Here is a 20,722-nt window from a genome sequence, read left to right as displayed (position 1 = left end):
GGCTATAACAGTGTCCCCACAGGGCAGCAAAGAGGAAAAACAAATACTCCAGGACTTCACCCTGATTCTCATTTCAAACTCACCATTTGGCCTGATTATATAGGTAAACAGGTATACCAGGTAGATGTGAATTGCAGTTTCTCTGTAAATTTCTTTTAAAAATGTTCGTATATTAGATGAAGAGAGGTGGTAGAGGAGGCATCCCACAGAAAGCAGTGTGATCCAAGACCAAGGAGAAAGTGACAGAAATGGTGCCTCTTGTCCCCACATCCCCACTGTGGGATGTTCTTGTCTTCTTACAGTTAGTATTAAGATCTCGAACCTGATTTTGGGTGAATGGGAAGGGCTGTAGGGACTGTTCACTCCTATGGAGACAAGGGGCCAAGGAATCATCACAAACACAGGTTGGACCTGCCTCAGCTCCTTTTGGCTTTGGAGGTGCCTGCTGGAGGGCTTTAACCCCTGGGGTAATGAAGGGCTGGGTGCAGTGGGATGTTAATTAACTGAGCAGTAAGATGGGAAAGAATCTGGCAGGATTAGGGCCAGGTGGATCAGAGCCCCAGTCAGGCCTGCATGGTTCTGTCCCAAGCATGTCTTGTCACAGGTTCCCTTCTGTGAGTATCAAAGAATGTTCAATTTGAAGAGTTGCAGTGTCCTTATTCTACATGACACAGAGCCTACAGATTGGTTTACCTTTCTGGAATGGAGAAATTCTCTGATTCACAGACTTTGTTTGTGAAACTGTTCTTTGTTGGGGGAGGAAATTTAACACATAAGAGGGAGTAGCATGGGTTCGGTAAATGAGTTTAAGTCAGGCGGTTATGGGGGAGGAGTGGGGTGCTACAAATGATGAGGTGATGATACAGAAAGGCTGCACATTACGATGGAATTTGTACCAAATTCCAGTTTCAACTCAGAAAATCAGAAAATGGCCTGGCAAGGGCTGTCATTCATGGTCTATTTATCTTGATTGAGACCCTTGACCCCACCCCATGGTTTTCTAAGCAGCTTTGAAGTCAAGGATCTATCTGCAGGTTGGCAAGAAAAATATGCTAAGGCAGTCTCTGTCCTAACATTCTGGCCCCAGCTTTCCCCTTCAGCCTCTGGCAGAAAAAAGCCTTTCTGGGCAAATTCAAATATGATTGTGTTGGTTTTCAGTCCTGATGATTTCCTTGGAGACCTTTTCTGAGTATCTTGCCAAGTACACGAAGGGCAGCGAGTGGGAGGGAGGCTCTGACATTGGTTGAGTGGCTGTTCTGTGCTGGTTGCTGCTGGACTTCCCGGAAAATGCCCTGTGGACCTTTGGCCACTGTGGGGACTGAAAGGTGTCTGCACTCATATATTTAACAAGGAGGATTTTGTTCTGCACATAACATTTTAATTGAATTTTTAAATTTTTGAATAACATAGGCATATTGTCCAAAATTTAAAAACACAGAAACATATGTAGGAAAAAGCAAGACTCCTTCAGTCTCCTCCTATCAGTTTCTTGAGAATCATTCCCAAGATATTCTGTTACTATGTAGCATATGCATATGTATTTATTATTTTTTTAATGTAAATGGCAGAATCCTTTATTTTCTCTCCTTGGAAACTTTGACCTAAGATTTTAAGATTGCCAAGAAACAAAAACAAAGCATGGGTACATTTTTTCATACAATTGACACAGAAAGTAATCATAGTGTTATGTGTTAAGGATAACGACTTAAGTGTGGGGAACAATGTGTGTATGCATGTGTGTTTCAGTATAGAAGGAACATTGACCATTACAGCCTGCCTGTCTATTCTAATAATATTTTTTTCCAATTCTGGTCAAAATTCACATGCATGGAAAATTAAGACCTGGGCAGTGGTCAGTACAAAGGCCCCCTTGTTATTTTAGGTGCTGGTGACAAGGGAGTTGCTATTGGAAAGTCTCTTTTAGAATTACGTAAGGAGAAAGCGTTCATTCGGAATTCTGTGAAGAGGAACAGTATGGAGATCCACCTGCGGATTCTTAGAGAGTGGTGCCGAGGTCACTGAACTCTGTTCTTGGTACATTAGAACCAGGGCATTATGCAATGCTCAGAAGCAGAGGAATAAACAAGGTCAGAAATGGGCATTTATTCATAAGAAAAGAACATATTGCTTGAATTCCTGAAGGACTACTGGAGGACTTTTGTGACTGGGGATGCACGATAATGCACAGTGACTGACTATAGGCAGGAACTTGGAGAGTGACACATTGTTCCAAGTGTTTCTTTCTTTCTTTTTTTTTTTTTCCCCAAGTGTTTCTTTCTTTCTTTTTTTTTTTTTTTTTATGGACACTCCCTTTCTCTTTCTGTCTCCTTTCCCCCTGGTCAGTTTCAAAGCCATTCATAAGAAAGACAGTTACTGGAATTGGGCCTGTTTACAGGAGGAAGCTGTTTTTGTCAGATTGGATGGAAGAGTGAGAAGAATGTGCACGGCTGTGGGGTTTGCTCTGGAGTAAAATGGGAAGCATTTCAGAAGCATGGCCAAGAACCTACCCTACTCTTGATGACTCAGGAGTGTCCATTACCTTGGTGTACAGATGTCTGCTCATTTGTTTAACTCACTTTATTCCAAAAGAAGGTATATAAGAAAAAGTCAAGCTTGAGAAGCAAGGCTTGTTGATCCTATAATGCTTCTGTCCTCACATGGCATTTTCCTCATATGTGTAGCTCTGCATCCAAATTTCCCTTTTCTTATAAGGAGAACAGTCACTGAATTAGGACCAACCCTAAAATAACATGAGTTCATCTTAACTTGATTACGTTGTTAAAACCGTATTTCCAAATAATATCATGTTCACCAGGGGTTAGGACTTTAACATATCTTTTTAGAGAACACAGTTCAATTCATGGCACTCTTCTGCCCATCTCCCTTCTGGACTAATGTACTAGCTTCTTCAATATCTCCATGTTTCTAGGGTCTCCCCTCTGACCTAGCCACCATATCAGTAATTATCTTTCTGTAACATAAAAAAGATATTATTCATTACTCTATTATTCCTAAAGGTTAAACTCTTTTTTTAAAATTAATTAATTAATTAATTTGACAGACACACAGTGAGAGAGGGTAACACAAGCAGAGGGAGTGGGAAATGGAAAAACAGGCTTCCCGCCAAGCAGGGAGCCCAATGGGGGACTGGATCCCTGGACTCTGGGATCATGACCTGAGCAAAGGCAGACTTAATGGCTGAGCCACCCAGGTGCCCCCACCTAAAGGTTAAACCCTTGATTTGACAGATACAGCCCTTCACAGACCATTTTCATTTGGGAGGTAGACCTTTTGTCCTCATGACATAATACAGAACAGGGGCCTGTCCTTCTTGCACAGAATTGTGCAATTGAATTAAAGCTGGCCTTGCTGAATTGTGTGCCTACCAGGCACTGCTAGTCAATCCCAACTCGTAATGGGTTCTCAATCACCCTCTCATAAGAAAGCTTTGGGAAGTGAGTGGATTTCTTGCATGACTGCTTCTAAGGATGCTGCACTTGCATAACTCCTCAGATATTGGTTTTTTGAATTTTCACTTACATTTCCTAAACTTTCAATGGAAAAAGGTAAAATTGTCTATCATAAGGCAGTTGGATGATACTTACTCATGAAACTGATACCTAGAAAACTGTCTTCTCTTTCCTTAACCCAATCTGGCAAAATGACACATCTCTTGTGAATTTACTTTTCTTGAAAGCATGTGGAGTGGGAGGGTGGGATGGAGGGTAAAAGTGTTTTCATTAAGGATAAAGAAGGATTAATGAGAGCAATAGTCACAGAGTTCAGTTGGATTAAAATAAAGTGAAGCATCCTTTATCTAGTTTGCCATTTTAGAGACTGCTGTATATAGATTTTTCTCTGACATAGTAACAATAAAATCAGACAATTATAAAATTTAAGTGAATGAATCCCTGAGAAAATCTTAGAGGAACCATATATTTGCCCAAGTAGTTAAATTTTCACTGCAATGATGTATCTATAGGCAGAAGGTCAGAAAAAGAACCATGTAAGGTCATTTGTATCTATAAACTATCTTTTAGTATAAGTGCTGTGCCTGAAGCTGGTTTGTACTGGGCCTGGTGGGGGGAGTGTAGAATCTGGAGTCAGGCAGACCAGGTTGTAACCATTCAATTTAAAGCCATGTAGCCTTGGGCAAGTGATCCTATACATGCCTCAGATTCCTCAGGTGCAAGAAAAGCATTTGGTATGACTCCTGGCAAAGAGTAATGCTCAGAGGTCAGATTTTGTTGTTACTATATGAATGACTCCAAATAGGGTCTCACCTGCATCCAAGAACTTTTATAATTCTTTCTTAATTATCGAAGTGTCCTAATGGGAATGCTGGTTAAAATTGCATCTTCTATTACAGCTGTTATTTACACTTCTGGGTGAAGGGCTTTTTATAAGTAGTCACTTTTTGTAAGTGACGCAAAGGAAAAAACATAAGAGTTAGTAGAGGAGCTTTAGAGAAAAATATAGATCATGCGTTATTTAAGACATATCAATATTGGTATTATAAAGGCAGTTTAAAAAGGAAAACAGTATTTTACTAAGAGAAAGCAGAATTTACTTTTTTAAAAAAAATTTAACATATAATATATTATTTGTTTCCAAGGGTCCAGGTCTGTGAATCATCAGTCTTACACAATCCACAGCACTCACCATAGCATATACCCTCCCTAATGTACATCACCCACCCCCCCATCCCTCCCACCGTCTTCCACTCCAGCAACCCTCAGTTTGTTTCCTGAGATTGAGTCTCTTATGGTTTATCTCCCTCTCTGATTTCATCTTTTTCATTTTCCCTCTCTTCCTCTATGATACTCTGTCTTGTTTCTCAAATTCCTCATATCAGTGAGATCATATAAGTATCTTTCTCTGACTGACTGACTTCACTTAGTATAATACCCTAATTCCATCTATATTGTTGGAAATGACAAGGGTTCATTTATTTGGTGGCTGCGTAATATTCCTTTGTGTGTGTGTGTGTGTGTAACTGATACTTTTATATACATTTTGTATATATATATGTATACACACTACACCTTCTTTATCCATTCATCTGTGGATGAACATCTAGGTTCTCCGTAGTTTGGCTATTGTGGACATTGCGGCTATAAACATTGGGGTGCACGTGCCCCTTTGGTTCACTGCATTTGTATCTTTAGGGTAAATACCCAGTAGTGCAATCACTGGGTCATAGGGTAGCTCTATTTTCAACTTTTTGAGGTACCTCCATACTGCTTTTCAGAGTGCACGCACCAGCTTACATTCCCACCAACAGTATAGGAGGGCTTCCCTGAGAAAGGCGAGGTTTTAAAAAATAATTTATTTATTTAGTTGGGGGTGGGGAGGAAACGAGAGTCGGGGAGGCAAAGGGACAAACAGATGCTATGCTGAGCAGAGAGCTCAGCACTGGGCTCAATCTCACAACTCTGACATCATGACCTGAGCTGAAATCAAGAGTCCAACACTTAACCAACTGAGCCACCCAGGTGTCCCAAGAAAGTAGAAAGTGAAAATACCATAGAAATGTAAAGGGAACAGTAGAAACTCAGAATGTGGCAGATATTAAAATTGGGCAAGTCTAACAAAGCCAAAAAAAGAAGAGCCAAAAAAAAGTTATGGGGAACCAAACTGGAGGGGTAATTGAGTGCTGTTTTGGGATTTTTTTAAAAATTTCTGCATGCACTGCATAATATTGTTGTGGAATTGATTCTTATATTTTTCATATAACTGTTTTCATATATATATTCAAAGAAAACAAAGTTCTTACACTATAGTTAGAGTTCTCTTTTGAGATGTTTTTCTGTTTATAATATTTCTCTCTTTTTTGTAATCAGGTGAAAATGAAATCCTTACAACTCTGCATGCCATTTCCAGCAAAAACAAGATCTGGAGATCGTATATGGGCATGGGCTATTACAACTGCTCCGTGCCACAGACGATTTTGCGGAATTTACTGGAGAATACAGGATGGTAATGTATTAGTAGATTGAAAACAGGAGTACTGTGTTTTGATCTGCGTGAATTTCCCCATTTCCCCACACAAGCTTGTTTTTTTCCCCATTTCCCCACACAAGCTGGCTTTTGTGTGTTTGAGTCTGTGAGGAGTTGACGTTGTGTTGGCCATCAATACACACCACCCTCATCTGCTGCCTCAAGTCCACACCTGCAATTCTGAGGCACAAAGCATTTGTCTAGGCTAGGGCAGAGGTTAGCCTAGGTAGATGAGAAACACAGCACCTTTGTATCTTTTTCGCTTTTGAATAGCAAAGCAGTTCTGGTTCATCAGAGTGCTTTGTCCTGGATGAAGTCGCTCATGTCCCATCATTAGAGGAGCCAGATTTATTGGCCTAATCACTCCCGCCTCCTGGCCAGAGCTTTTAGCTTCAATATGCTCCATTTCTTCATTAGTAGGAGAACAGGAAAGAACCATCAAAGAACTAGGTGCTTTTTGTTGTTTTTGTTTTTGTTTTTTGCTTTTAGTGTGAGTGTGAATAATTTGCACTGCTGAGGTTTCTCTTCCACTGTGGTATTGACAAAAGTTTTCATGGTTGAACTCCAAGTTTGATTTCAAAAGCAAATGGCCTGTCTTTCCCCTTACAAAATAAGCCTCAAAAGTACATGAATGAGCTGCAGCATTTTAGCTCTCTGAATACTGGCCAGAGCCCTTCACTCTTGGTGGCCATAGAGAATATTCACCATATTGCTTCCTGGCTGTGAGTGGATGTGTTAATTTACTTTAGGAGCTGCCAGCATTTTGAGAGGGAAACAATGTTGTTTTGCTTTTTCAGTCCTGGTTTTGGGGCACATTTTAAATGTTGTTCCTTTCCATTCACTGAAAGTTGATTTGAATCTCAGAGGGTAATACTGTACATCACCAGCACTGATAGAGAGGGCTGTGCACATGAGGGCAAGGAGATTTCACAGTATCACCCTTCTGAATGGTTTCCATAGAGACAGAACCAACAAATTCCGGTGACGTGAGGTGAAAATAAATGGACAACATAGCTTCAAAAGAATACAAACATTTGGGCTCTTACAAGAAAATTTACATCAGGTCCAGAATTTTATTTTATGGGGTCCACTGTTAAAACAAATCTTTCATGGCTGATAACATCAGTAACTAATAGAAAAACACTTAAATTTTCCTTGTGGCTATTTCTGTTCTGAGTAACTTTGGCTCTGGGATTAAAAGGAGAGAATCTCATGAATGTTTGTCCTACTGCACTACCTCCTTCTTTCTCAATCCCACAAGAATGTCACAGCCCAAAATCGTAGAAAATGCTTATTTTGGGATAAATGTTAATGCCATGTTAAATATATAAGCATCTTGTTTGAGCCAGATAAAATGCTTTCTTGGATGTGCAGATGCTTTAAAAATATATTAAAATACATCTAGAAGCAGAAATGAATTGAGTTAGTCAGTTGAAATAAAGAAAATGTAGGGATGCCTGGCTAGCTCTGTCGGTAGAGGATGAGACTCTTGATCTCAGTGTGGGGAGTTTGAGCCCCATGCTGGGTGTAGAGATTATTTAAAAATAAAATCTTTAAACAAAAGAAGAAATAGAAAATGTAGGTCACAGACACCCCATCTTAATCACCACATTTTGCCTAATTGAGTCAGCAAAACCTTTGTATAAATGACAGGAGGTCAGTGTTAGCATTTTTCTCCTGAAATGAGGGTTTATTAGTGTCCTTGGGCCTCAGACTCACTGTCCTGAGTTTTTTTTAATAGTTTTGTTAAGACCTTTAATACCTGTTAGTATAGTTGTCCAGTAAATGTGTAGACTAAAGGAAGCTCACAAATAAAACAAGTGGGATCATGTATTTATTTTTGCAAGAAAACAATTATAAAACTCTCTGCCTTTAGCAGGACTAATTACCTTCAGTCTAAGTTTGGGCTTATTAGAGTGTTGAGCAAGGCAAGAAAAGCTGGCAAGAGAAGAAAATATTAAATCTCAAAGTCTGTTATCAAACAAACAGTGTGATCTAAGGTATGGAGGACTATACTTGGGATGGCTGGGGTTTTTTCCTGCAAGTAATGGGGAGCCATCTCCATTTAAAAAGGGAAGTCAAATACTACACACTTCTGTACAACAGATCTTCAGTAAGTTCCTCTTTTAAGCACAGCATTAGGGCAGTAAGGTAACAAAGGGCAACTTGTGGATATGGGGCATTGGAAGGAAGATTAATGGGAATAGATCAGGATTTGAGCTCAAAAAAACTGCAGTTTCTACCTTGAGAACTAGCACAACACCTTTGAAGGAATAAGAATATTCAGGAAGAGAAACTAGTGTATTTGGGGATCTAGTTGGAGGAAGAATAGGCAATGTGAAGCTGACGAAGATGTGATAAATTTTCAGAAAAAAACCTTTCCAAATAGGAATACCTATAATACCTGAGCAGAATTGTGAGTAAATCCCTCTTAAAGATCAAAATAATGGGAAAAAAAAACCTTTTTAAGACAACTAATATTTGGGCAGGATTTTACCATTTTCATATGCTTTATATATATTAACCTCCTTTGAATGCTAAGAACATAAAGATATAGGTGACGTTATCTTCATTGATCACCAAGAGAAACTGGGAAAGAGAGATTTGGTTACTTGTCCCAATTCACAGGTAGTACGTTAAAGATTAAGGTTGAAACCCAGGGCTTCTTAAAACTAGTATCATGATAATGCAGGGAAATCTGTGAATCATTATAGTACTAAATAGGGTACGGAAGGGTATGATCTTTCTGGAGAGGAACATGGCAATATGTACTGAGAACCTTAAAATTAATTATCATATACAGTTCAAAATTCTACTTCTAGCAATTTATCTGAAGGAAATAAGACAGAGGGTACTTAATTTGAGGGTACTTAATAATAAATAATAGTAATAATAAATAATAATAAATGATAGTAAATACGATGATTTAATGCTACATAACAGTTAAAATTATGTCATTGAACAATATTGAAGTTATTAGAAATTGTTCATGGGATACTGTTAACAAAACAGGGCATAAAACTTTACACAGAACATAATATTATTTTAAATATAAATATGATTATGGTGTAGAAAGAGTAAATTAATTAGCTTGATTGGGGTACCAGAATATGTATATCAAATCATTATATTATATATTTTATATTTTATTATTTTATTTTATTAAGTAGGCTCCACACCCAGTGTGGGGCTTGAGCTTACCACCCTAAAATTAAGAGTCAGACCTTCTACTGACTGAGCCAGCCAGGTGCCCCTGTACACTTTATCTCGATTATCTCAATAAAGCTGGAGAAAAAGGAATTATAAAGAGAAGTCACAAATAAACAGGGGGCAGATACCACAACAGAAAAATGGGCAACATACTTGAGTGTGTCTGTCATAAAAGAGAAAAAAAAACATTAAAAAGAAATGCATTTAAATGGTAACTGTTGTTATCTTGGGAGTTTTCTGATAATGGGTGATTTTATTTTCTCATCTGAATTTTCCAAATTTTCATAATAAAAAGGTGTAAGATAATCAGAAAATTTACAAAAATGGGATCATGGTATTTAACACTTGTACTTTTTAAATACATATATCAGGAGCACCTTCATGTCAGGAATTATTCTTTAATGCATTATTTTCAATAAATGTGTAGTATTATGTATGCATAATTCTCTTTTCAGTGAACACTTCATTTTGTTGCTTTTGTGGTGTTCTTATTACTCCTTTTTCAATATTCAGTGCTGTGATGAATTCTTTGGAATATTGCTGTCTCTATTCCTACTGTATATGCTGTGTCCATGGGTATTCTGAATCTTTCCCATTTATTGGATGGACCAGCTAATTTGTGTATGCTCACGTGTGTGCCTGAACAAGTTTGTGTGTCTGTCTATATGTAAAATAACGACTCTGAATAAAATGAAAGTTTCAGATAGCCAGGCAATCTAAGCCTGTCTTTGTGGTGGCAGGCCATGCTGTGTGTGAAAGTCTTATCGGATGTGAGGTCACAATTGCTTCTTGTCTGTGCCTTTTGTGTGACCCCATTTCTACTCAGATTCCTTTTCTACTTTGTCTACATGTATTGTGTGCCTCATTCATTCCAGTTCACCACCCACTTAGAATTGGCAAACTGATTTATAGTTGCTAAGCCAGGCTGTTCAAGGAGTTAACTGGAGCAAAAATGTACTCTGCTATACACCTACACACATACACACACACACAACTATGCCAGTTAAAAGTTTTAGATTATTTCAAACTCTTGATGTTGGACTGCTTGGTTAGGCAAGTTCCCCCACCCACTCCCCCTCTAACATAAGAAGTATTGATTTCAAAGCCTTCAGAAAGAAAAGAAAAAGGATGGAAATATCCTGCACATGATTACCAGAGCAAGACAGAAAGGGATAGGGCTTTAAAAAAAAATTGTTTTTCCCTAATACTTTTCTGGCTTAGGAGAACAAAAACAATAGAATTATAAAACAATGTCAATCACATGTGGGAGCATGGACCCCAATCTGACCCACTTTGGTGGTAGAGTGAATGGATTCTGGGTGAAAAGATAGCAACTGTGTTACAAGTCCTCAGTCACCCTCTCATATCACCTGATTTTATTTTCTTTCTTTCTTTTTTTTTTTTTAAGATTTTTATTTATGTATTTGACAGAGAGAGATCACAAGTAGGCAGAGAGGCAGGCAGAGAGAGAGAGAGGAGGAAGCAGACTCCCTGCTAAGCAGAAAGCCCGATGTGGGACTTGATCCCAGGACCCTGAGATCATGACCTGAGCCGAAGGCAGCGGCTTAAACCACTGAGCCACCCAGGCACCCCTGATTTTATTTTATTAAAAAAAATTTATCACTCTGAAATGATTTCATTTATTTATCATCTCTTTTTCCCCATGACAGCATATTATTGAGATCAGGGACTGTTACCCGTTTGTTTATGATGTATCATCAGCAGAACATAGCCTAGTTCTTGGTGGTTACAGGCATGTAGTAAAGTTTGTAGGGTGAGTGAAGTAATGAAAAAAGGATGAAAGTATAAAATGGATTAGCTCAAATACCTGAAGAAATATTTCTGACTAATAACTAGAGGATACAAGACTAAAACTCTTGCTGTGCTGTCTTCTAACCATTTATATCCTTGAATTTTGATAGCTGCAGAGTTAACTTCTCCAGACTTAATAACTGAATAGTCAGGATTCTTAAATAGACCTCTCTTAATTTCCTAGGAGCACATAGAATCTCTACTGCTTAGTATAAAAACAAAGATCCTCATAAAACAACACTTTTGTGGGAGTTAAGTGACTGCCTTCAGCTCAGGTCATGATCCTGGAGTCCCAGGATTGAGTCTTCTATCAGGCTCCCTGCTCAACAGGGAGTCTGCTTCTCCCTCTGACCTTTCTCCACTCATGCTCTCTCTCTCTCTCTCTCTCTCTCAAGTAAATAAATAAAATCTTAAAATAAAAAACACCACTTTTGAGTATAGAGAGTAAATTCTTAGATGCTTTCCTTTTGTGGACTGTGATGGAGATAGGCTTTTAGCTAGAAGAAAGATAACAGGAAGTAAAACTTGTGTTTATATTACCGTAGGTAAACTCACGTGGATTTAAGAACCAGGTTACAATAAAACACATACATATGATGAGATTATTAATACAGACCTGTAAGATTAAAAAGCAACTTAAAAAAATAGAAATGTAAGTACTGAACATGGCCAAACTAAAGATAATATTGTTACTGTGATTTAAGTCTAAGCATCCCTACTGATAACACAGTTCTCAAAGAAGGCAAACTTAATTCCAGTTACTGAATTCCAAAATGAACACGTCTCGTGCACTTTTCTGATAGTGAAGTCACAGTTTGGACATGGCCTTTGTGTCTTTCACAGGATCACCCAGTATACTCCATACCAGCCAGAAGTATCTCAGGGGAGACTGGAGAGTTTACTAAACTACCAGACCATGGTGTGCGACATCACAGGCATGGACATGGCCAACGCATCCCTGCTGGATGAGGCCACAGCAGCTGCAGAGGCGATGCAGCTATGCCACAGGTGAGAGGCCCATGGGCCAAGGGCCATTCTCGGTGTCTTTGGCTGTGCAGGTAGAGCTGGCCCTATTGGTGTCCAGTGACTGACTCTCTCTGTCTCAGAAACACACACACACACACACACACACACACACACACACACACACACATACACAGTAGCATTATACCAGTCAGCCGAGAGAACCAAAAAATCTGCAATAGTAGCAGCTTTAGAAAAGTGGCTTTTTAAAGCCGCTATTGTTTTCCATTTAACATTAGAAAACATTTGGCTCTTCTCATTCATTGTGTTGGCTCTGGTCATCCATAGTGTTAAGTTCAGGGATGTTAGGGCAGCTCTGAGATAGTATCAAGCTCCCCTCTCTGTGCCATCTTCAGTGTGAGGCCTTTGTCCTCATGGTCACAAGATGACTGGTGGGGCTTTAACCATGACCCCTGCACCCAGGAAGGAGGAAAGGGGAAAGGGTGCTGCTAGCTAAATAAGGCCTCTTGAAAGAGTTTGTTGGAAACTTGCATTCACAACTTCATGCTTTCTTGACAACCCCTACCTATGTGACCTGGGGGAATGCAGCTTTTATTAGAGGCGCACTGCTGCCCACTACGTTCTCGAGTTCTGTTCCTGTTGGTAAAGGGGAGAACAGTTATTGGGTAGGAACTGGTGATCTGTGTTGTTGAAATACCATTTTCTTTCATGAAGCAAATTGTTTTAGGTTGTCCTTAAATGTTTTATACCTTGTTTTTTTGTATTTAACAATACATTGTGAGAAGATTTGCTTTAGTCAGCTTTCTAGGACATGGCTTTTATTGACTACCTGGTATTACTCACTCACATGAAAGTACCATAATCTATGTAACCTCATCTCTTTTGTTACACATTCACTTTGATACCATCTTTTACTGTTACAGATGCTATTGTTTTACATATTTAGAATAAATTTTGTCAAAAGTTCTGATTGCGGTATGCCTGGGTGGCTCCGTAGGTTAAAACCTCTGCCTTTGGCTCGGGTCATGATCCCAGGGTCCTGGGATCAAGCCCCACATCAGGCTCTCTGCTTGGCAAGGAGGCTGCTTCCCTTCCTCTCTCTCTGCCTTTCTGCCTGCTTGTGATCTCTGTCTGTCAAATAAATAAATAAAATCTTAAAAAAAAATGTTCTGATTGCATGGAGCACTGGGTGTGGTGCATAAACTGAATCTTGGAACACTGAAAAAATAACAACTTTTTAAAAGAAATATTTAAATTTTTTTTAAATTCTGATTTTTTTAATATTCTATAATTTTAAATTAAAATTTTTTTTTTAAAGTTCTGATTATTTCCTGAGGATGCATTTCTAGAAATAGAACTGCTGGGTCATGGTATAGAGTTAACAGTTGCTTTCCAGTTCCTCACCTTCCTTTGTTCTTGGCCTTTTGAGTACTTTTGAGCTTACCTTCCTGGTAGAATTTTCCTGTAGATGTCATCTGGTTGGGAAATCTGCCCATATTCATGGTATGTCTGAGATTTTGTGCCTCTGGCTCTGAATGCCCATGTAACTCTCTTTTTTGGCTTCCAGATACTTAGAGATGGTTAAATTGGTTCTGGTACCAATTCCAATATGTGTGTGGAGGTTTTCCCCACACCAACAAACGATTCTTTGAGAACAACAGGGTGTCTAAGAATGCCTCTCAATTCTGACACAATCTATCTAGAGATAGCATCGGATTCCAGGGGTTAAGGGTTCAGTACAAGATTGCCCCCCCACCACACTCCACCCCACCCCACCTCATATGCCTGTGGCAAGCCTGTGTTATTTCCTTTGCTTCTGAGTGCCTGGCTATAAACAATAGGTTCCCAGGACACGCTCAGTTAATTTGCTAGAGCGACTCACAGAACTCAGAGAAACATTACTTACTCTATCACTGGTTTATTACTAAGGAAAAAAACAGAAATAGCCAAATGGGAGAGATACATAAGGCAAGTTATGTGGGAAAGGTGTGGAGCATCCATGCTCGCTCTCAGCGTATACCATTCTTCTCAGATTGCCACATATTCATTGACCTAAAGTTCTCCAAACACTGTCCATTTGGGTTTTATAAGGCTTCATTACATAAGCAGAATTGATTAAATCATTGGCAGTTGGGTATTGATTTGACCTCCAGTCCCTGTTCCTTCTGAGATCAGGGAGTAGGATTAAAAGTTCCACCCCTCTAATCACATAGTTGGTTCCATTGGCAACCAAACCCCATCTGTGGACATTTTCCAAATTTAATTAACATGTAAAAAGACATCTTTGTGTTCTCCACAGTTAGGAAGTTTGGGGAGCTATGAGCCAAGAACTGTGGATGAAGGCTTAAATATAAATGAAAATATGAAATATTTGGTTTTTGATATATTAAAAATTTGGTCATGACCAAATATATATTCTTATAAATCACAACATTGCAGTAGTGAACCCCAAACAAACTTGCTTAGCAGGTATGTAAAACTCTGAATTTCCAGCCGCAGGTTATTCTGCTTTCCAAGCAGCAGAGGTGGGTTCAGACTTTTCCACCTGATCCTGGGTGGATAGCCAGAAAGAATGCTGCTCCGTTCTCAGCTGTTCACATTTTCATCTTATCTCTTCCTTATCCCCCTTCTTGCTTCATCTCCTCCGCCTCTCTTTCTAAGCTTCCATTTCATACTTGGAGAAGCTGAGGCCTTTTTGGTTGATGGTTCAGGGGTTTGGTCCTGAACTGATTTAAGTTAATGAGCTACAGCTCTGCAAATGCTCGATTTACTTCATCTCTCTTAATTCTCATACCTTCGGGCCTATGTTTAATTTGACTCTTGAAAAGTAGCTTTGTTGTTTTTATCTTTAGAAAAGATAAATAAAATAATAATAATAATAAATAAAAGTTAAAATAGCAGTGTTTTTGTTTCCAAAAACAGATGGCTCTTTTCTCCCAATTTAATGCTCTATTAAAGTTATGTTAATTATAAAAATACCTGTTCAGAGTGGAAAAATATGTAAACAGTAGAGAATATAATGAAGTGAACCTGCTTTTTCTCAGTCCTGTTCCACTGAGAAAGCTGTTGTTAACTGGTCAGTGTGTATCCTTCTGGAAAATTAAATGCATAGCACAATGTACATGTCATGTTTCCCATCCTTTCTACCCAGATATGCTCATGATACACATGCACTATTTATATTACATATACTATTTAAAAAAAACAAAATTCAACTGAGCATATCTGAAGCATATCTGAACTGGCTTTATTATTAAACAGTTCACAAATTGGGCAGCATTCTACTTATCAGGTAGAAAGGCTCCCTGAGGAGTTGTACAAATGAAAGATTTTTCTTATATAGGAAGGAGGGTGGGGCAAGAATGTGATAGGCAAGATCACCTTCCCTTAGGGGAAATGAAAGGGTGTCTTATTATGCAGATGACCACTTCTAGCCTTTGGTGGATGAAGAAAGCCCACATGACAGATTACCTCCTTTGTGCTTATCAGTAAATTCCTGACTCAGGGTTAAGACTACCTTTCTGGAGGAGGTTGAAACTGCAGTTAGTTTAGGTATTAAGCCCCGGTTTGATAACTGGGCCTGGTGCAAGAAACCCCATTTTGGGCCTCTGGTTTTCTTTTTTTTATTTGACAGAGAGACAGTGAGAGAGGGAACACAAGCAGGGGGAATGGGAGAGGGAGAAGCAGGTTTACTGCTGAGCAGGGAGCCAGTGGGGTGGGGGCGGTGAGGAGGGAATCCATCCCAGGATCCTGGATCATGACCTGAGCTGAAAGCAGATGCCCAAAGACCAAGCCAGGGTGATGCCCCTCCCCTTTAAAAATTTTTTTGGTTTTCTTTTTAACAATCTCCATCAATTTTGTTTCCTGAAATCATGAACGTTTAGAAAACTCCCAGGATTTAGGTCCTTTGGTAGCTGTAAGGTACTGCCCATGTCACTTCTCTTGAGTCCTTTCATGAATGAGGACATTTGGTTTAGATAATCTCCAAATGCTTCTTTGGCAGTAAAATTCTCAGATGTTTTTATTTCAACCTTTTTTTATTTCTACTTGTACCCAGTCATTATCCTGTTTTTATTTCTTTTTCTTTTTTTTTTTTTTAAAGATTTTATTTATTTATTTGACAGATAGAGAGCACAAGTAGACAGGCAGGCAGAGAGAGAGAGGGAGAGGAGGAAGCAGGCTCCCTGCAGAGCAGAGAGCCCGATGTGGGGCTCCACCCCAGATCCTGGGATCTTGACCTAAGCCAAAGGCAGAGACTTTACCAACTGAGCCACCCAGGTGCCCCTCCTGTTTTTATTTCTTTTAACTCTTAACATATTTAAAAATTTAAGCCAGTTTAAGATTGATTTTGCTAAATAGGGTTGGAATAGTGTTTAAAAAAAAATAAAACCCCAAATTCAACTGAGTAAATTTGAAGATCTAACTGGCTTTATTCAACGATTCATGCATTAGGCAGCATCTCATCTAGCAAAAAGAAAAGAGTGATAAAGGGCTACAGAAAGGGAAAGATATATTTTTTTAATATCTGATGATTTAATTTCTTTTTTCAAGTTTTTATTTAAATTCTAGTTAGTTAAAGTGTAATATTAGTTTCAGGTATAAAATTTAGTGATTGATCACTTATATAAAATACCCAATACTCATCACAAGTACCCTTCTTAAAATCTTTTTTTTTTTTTTTAAAGATTTTATTTATTTATTTGAGAGTGAGAGAGTATGAGAGAGAAGCAACTCCCTGCTGAGCAGGGAACCCGATGTGGGACTTGATCCAGGGACTCCAGGATCATGACCTGAGCCGAAGGCAGTTTCTTAAACAACCGAGCCATCCAGGCACCCAAGTGCCCTTCTTAAAACCCGTCATCTCTATTCAGCCCATTCCCCACCCATTGCCCCTCCACAACTCTCAGTTTGTTCTCTGTGGTTAGGAGCCTGTTTCCTGGCTTTCCTCTCTCTTTTTTTTTTTTCTCCTACATTCATCTGTTTTGTTTCTTAAATTCCACATATGAGTGAAAATGTATGGTATTTGTCTTTCTCTGATTGACTTATTTGGCAAAACACAATACTCCCTAGCTTTATCCACATTGCTGCAAATGGCAAGATTTCATTCTTTATGACCAAGTAATATTCCATCGTGTGTGTGTGTGTAATCTTCTTGATCCATTCATCAGGCAATGGACACTTGAGCTGTTTCCGTAATTTGGCTATTGTTGATAATGTTGCTATAAATACTGGGGTGCATGTATCCTTTTTTTTTTTTTTTTAAGATTTTATTTATTTATTTGACAGAGAGAGATCACAAGTAGGCAGAGAGGCAGGCAGAGAGAGAGAGAGGAGGAAGCAGGCTCCCTGCTGAGCAGAGAGCCCGATGCGGGACTCGATCCCAGGACCCTGAGATCATGACCTGAGCCGAAGGCAGCGGCTTAACCCACTGAGCCACCCAGGCGCCCTGCATGTATCCTTTTGAACCAGTATTTTTATATCCTTTGGGTAAATACCTGGTAATGCAATTGTTAGATTATAGGGCAATTCTGTTAACTTTTTGAGGAGACTCCATACTGTTTTCCAGAGTGGCTGTACCAGTTTGCATTCCCACCAACAGTGTAAGAGGGTTCCTCTTTCTCTACATGCTTGCCAAGACCTGTTGTTTCCTGTGTTGTTGATTTTAGTCATTCTGACAGATGTGAAATGATATCTCATTACAGTTTTGATTTGTATTTCCCTGATGATGAGTGATTTGAGGATCTTTAGTCATCTGGATGTCTTCTTTGGAAATATGTCTATTCATGTCTCCTGCCCATTTTTTAATTGGATTATTTGCTTTTAGGGTGTTGAGTTTTATAAGTCCTTTATATATTTTTGATGCTAACCCTTTATCAGAGATGTCATTTGCAAATGTCTTCTCCCAGTAGATTCTTAGTAGATTGCCTTTTAGTTCTATTGATTGTTTCCTTCGCTATGCAGAAGCTTTTTATCTTGATGAAGGTCTAGTAGTTCATTTCTGCTTTTATTTCCCTTGCCTCAGTTGACATATCTAATAAGAAGTTGCTTTGGCCAATGTCAAAGACATTACTGCCTGTGTTCTTCAGGACTGTTGTGGTTTTAGGTCTCATATGTAGGTCTTTTATTCATTTTGAACTTATTTTTGTGTATGATGTAAGAAAGTAGTCCAGTTTCATTCTTTCACATGTTGCTGTCCAGTTTGAAAGAGAAAGGTTTTTATTTTTTTATTTTATTTTATTTTTTTAAGGATTTTCTTTCTGTATTTGAGAGAGATAGGAGAGAGCATGAGCAGGGGGAGGGAGTAGATTTTCCACTGTGCAGAAAGCCCAACCATAGAGCTTGATCCCAGGACTCTGGGATCATGACCTGAGCCAAAGGCAGACACTTAACAGACTGAGCCACCCAACTGCCCTGAAAGAAAAAAGGTTTTTAAGGAAGTTACAAACAAGAAAGGGATTACTTAGAGCAATGTCACTTTCCTTTGGAGGACAAAAAGGGTCTTATTAGGTGAATTACCACCTCATTGGTGATTACCAGGAAATTCTACGCTGACCAATTAAGATTGTGTTACTGGGGATGTTTGAAACTATAATCAGGTATGTATTAAGCCTCAGTTTGGTGACATGAACCTAGCACAAGTGACTCTATTTTGGGCCTTTGGTTTTCTTTTTAAGAATAGAAAGTGGATTTCAGTAGAATTGATGACTCATTTTTTACATTGCATTCAGAGTTTCCCTAAGTACCACCTTTGCTTTGCGTTCTTAGAAACCACTTTGATTTCTTTAATGTTCATGTTTGAATGTGATTTTCCTTTTCAACAGACACAACAAGAGGAAGAGATTTTTTGTTGACCCCCGTTGCCACCCACAGACAATAGCTGTCGTCCAGACTCGAGCCAAGTAATTAATTTCAATCTTATTTTGAACTCAGGGATAATATATATCATACTCATCTCTGTTGTTTCTCTCTGTTACTTTCAAACTGATTGGCGGTGAACCTGGTTTATATTGAGGTTGTTCAGTTTTACTTTCCCTCCTACTGTCTTCCTGAGATCTTGCCTCGTAAGTAAAATGTGCCAGAATGGAGAATATAGAAGTGACTTTAGTTGTCTTTGCTTTGTATTGAGTAACCCTGTTGTTTGTTTTCTTTTTTTAAAAAGAAAATTAAAAATACTGAAATAATTTCAACAATGTTCTGGAAAGCTTGAAAAGTAGGGGGAAAATGGAATTCTCATGCAATTGTTAGAATTTAGTGTATACTACTGCAAACATTGTTTATAGGGAATCTAAGTAAAACCTAGGTGTGGTATGATATAGACAAAAACAAGCGTACTATATTAGTTTAGTGCTGTAATCAGATAAACACAGCACAGCTGTCCCTGGCTGGTGTATTTGTTTGCTTTCTTCTTGTAATAACTGGGCAATATTATATTTACCAACCCCAAACCACCATCCCTTCAGAAGGGGTGTTCTCACATAGGATTGGAACTGGATGGTTAAGAAAGGTCTTTCTCTTTGTCTTATTGATGGCTTTCCATTCACCTAAAACTGATCCCAGGTGAAAGTGGTGACTGCTGTCTAAAGTTGGTTCTTTAGTCCTAGGAAGCCTTGTTCCTGACCCTTTCAGGAGCAGGTTCTAGCAGGAAAGGCCGGAATGGGAGTGGTAAGGGTGGAGGAGAGAAACAGAAGCCAAGCTGTTGGAAGCACTTGAGATGGTGTGAAGCTCTGTTAACAATGAAAGGTCAGATGTGAGATGGGCACATGCACGTGTGTGTGTGCACGCGCCTATATGTGAGTGTATGTCAGGATGAGGTGGGGTGGGGGACAATGAGGAAGGACATGGAAGATGGACACTATATCACTGAAAATAAATTGTAAGGGATTTTTATTTTCTCTTGAAAATCAAAAGCATGATTGCTCTTTGTCTATTGTCTTTCCAGATACAATGGCGTTCTCATTGAGCTGAAGTTACCCCATGAAATGGACTTCAGTGGAAAAGATGTTAGTGGAGTGCTCTTCCAGTATCCAGACACTGAGGGGAAGGTGGAAGATTTCACAGAGCTTGTGGAGAGGGCCCATCAGACTGGGGTAGGCAAATCTCTCCTTGTGGGGGTTCACAGAGGTGTGTCCCAACTTTGAATTAATGATTTTAATGCATCTTAGTTTCTATACCTGTATCGCCTAGAATGTTAAGTTCTATCCTTCCTCCCTTTTTTCAAGTTTATTTTGTTCATTAATTCCTGGCATTCAGTAATTTTTTTTTAAGATTTTATTTATCTGAGAGAGAGAGAGCATGAGGAGGGGGAGGAGCAGAAAGAGAGGGATAAGCAAGCCCCCTGCAGAGTGAGGAGCTCAATGTGGGGCTTGATCCCAGGCCCCTGAGATCATGACCTGAGCTGAAGTCAGATGCTTAACTAACTGAGCCACCCAGGTGCCCCTTTGTAAATATTTTTGAATGAATCAGTGAGTAAATGGAATTCACCAGGTCTGAAACAACCCTGTCTGTCTGCTTATATTGAACATAATTTACTACTCTCCAACTGCTCTCAGGAGAAGGTGACAATTAACCACCACTTTCTCTCTTGTGTCCTTTCTAGAGCCTGGCCTGCTGTGCTACTGACCTTTTAGCTCTGTGTATCTTGAGGCCTCCTGGAGAGTTTGGGGTGGACATTGCCCTCGGTAGCTCACAGAGGTTTGGAGTGCCACTGGGCTATGGC

The 20,722-nt window shown here is 39.2% G+C and overlaps 1 protein-coding gene across 1 annotated transcript in view; it reads left to right on the top strand.

The window, feature by feature from the left end:
* The window catches only part of LOC309846309 (glycine dehydrogenase (decarboxylating), mitochondrial-like), a gene marked incomplete at its 3' end in the record, with an annotated part of 37,838 nt that overhangs the window by 13,052 nt on the left and 4,064 nt on the right, over nt 1–20,722 (top strand). The window contains exons 3-7 of the mRNA XM_082695184.1: nt 5,844–5,979; nt 11,866–12,030; nt 18,828–18,905; nt 19,946–20,093; nt 20,603–20,720. Coding sequence (XP_082551310.1) covers nt 5,844–5,979; nt 11,866–12,030; nt 18,828–18,905; nt 19,946–20,093; nt 20,603–20,720 — 645 coding nt within the window. The remainder of the gene's footprint in view (nt 1–5,843; nt 5,980–11,865; nt 12,031–18,827; nt 18,906–19,945; nt 20,094–20,602; nt 20,721–20,722) is intronic.

Source organism: Mustela nivalis, assembly GCF_964662115.1.
Source record: "Mustela nivalis genome assembly, chromosome: 13".
Classification (NCBI taxonomy): Eukaryota; Metazoa; Chordata; class Mammalia; order Carnivora; family Mustelidae; genus Mustela; species Mustela nivalis.
This window is presented reverse-complemented; position numbering and strand designations above follow the sequence as displayed.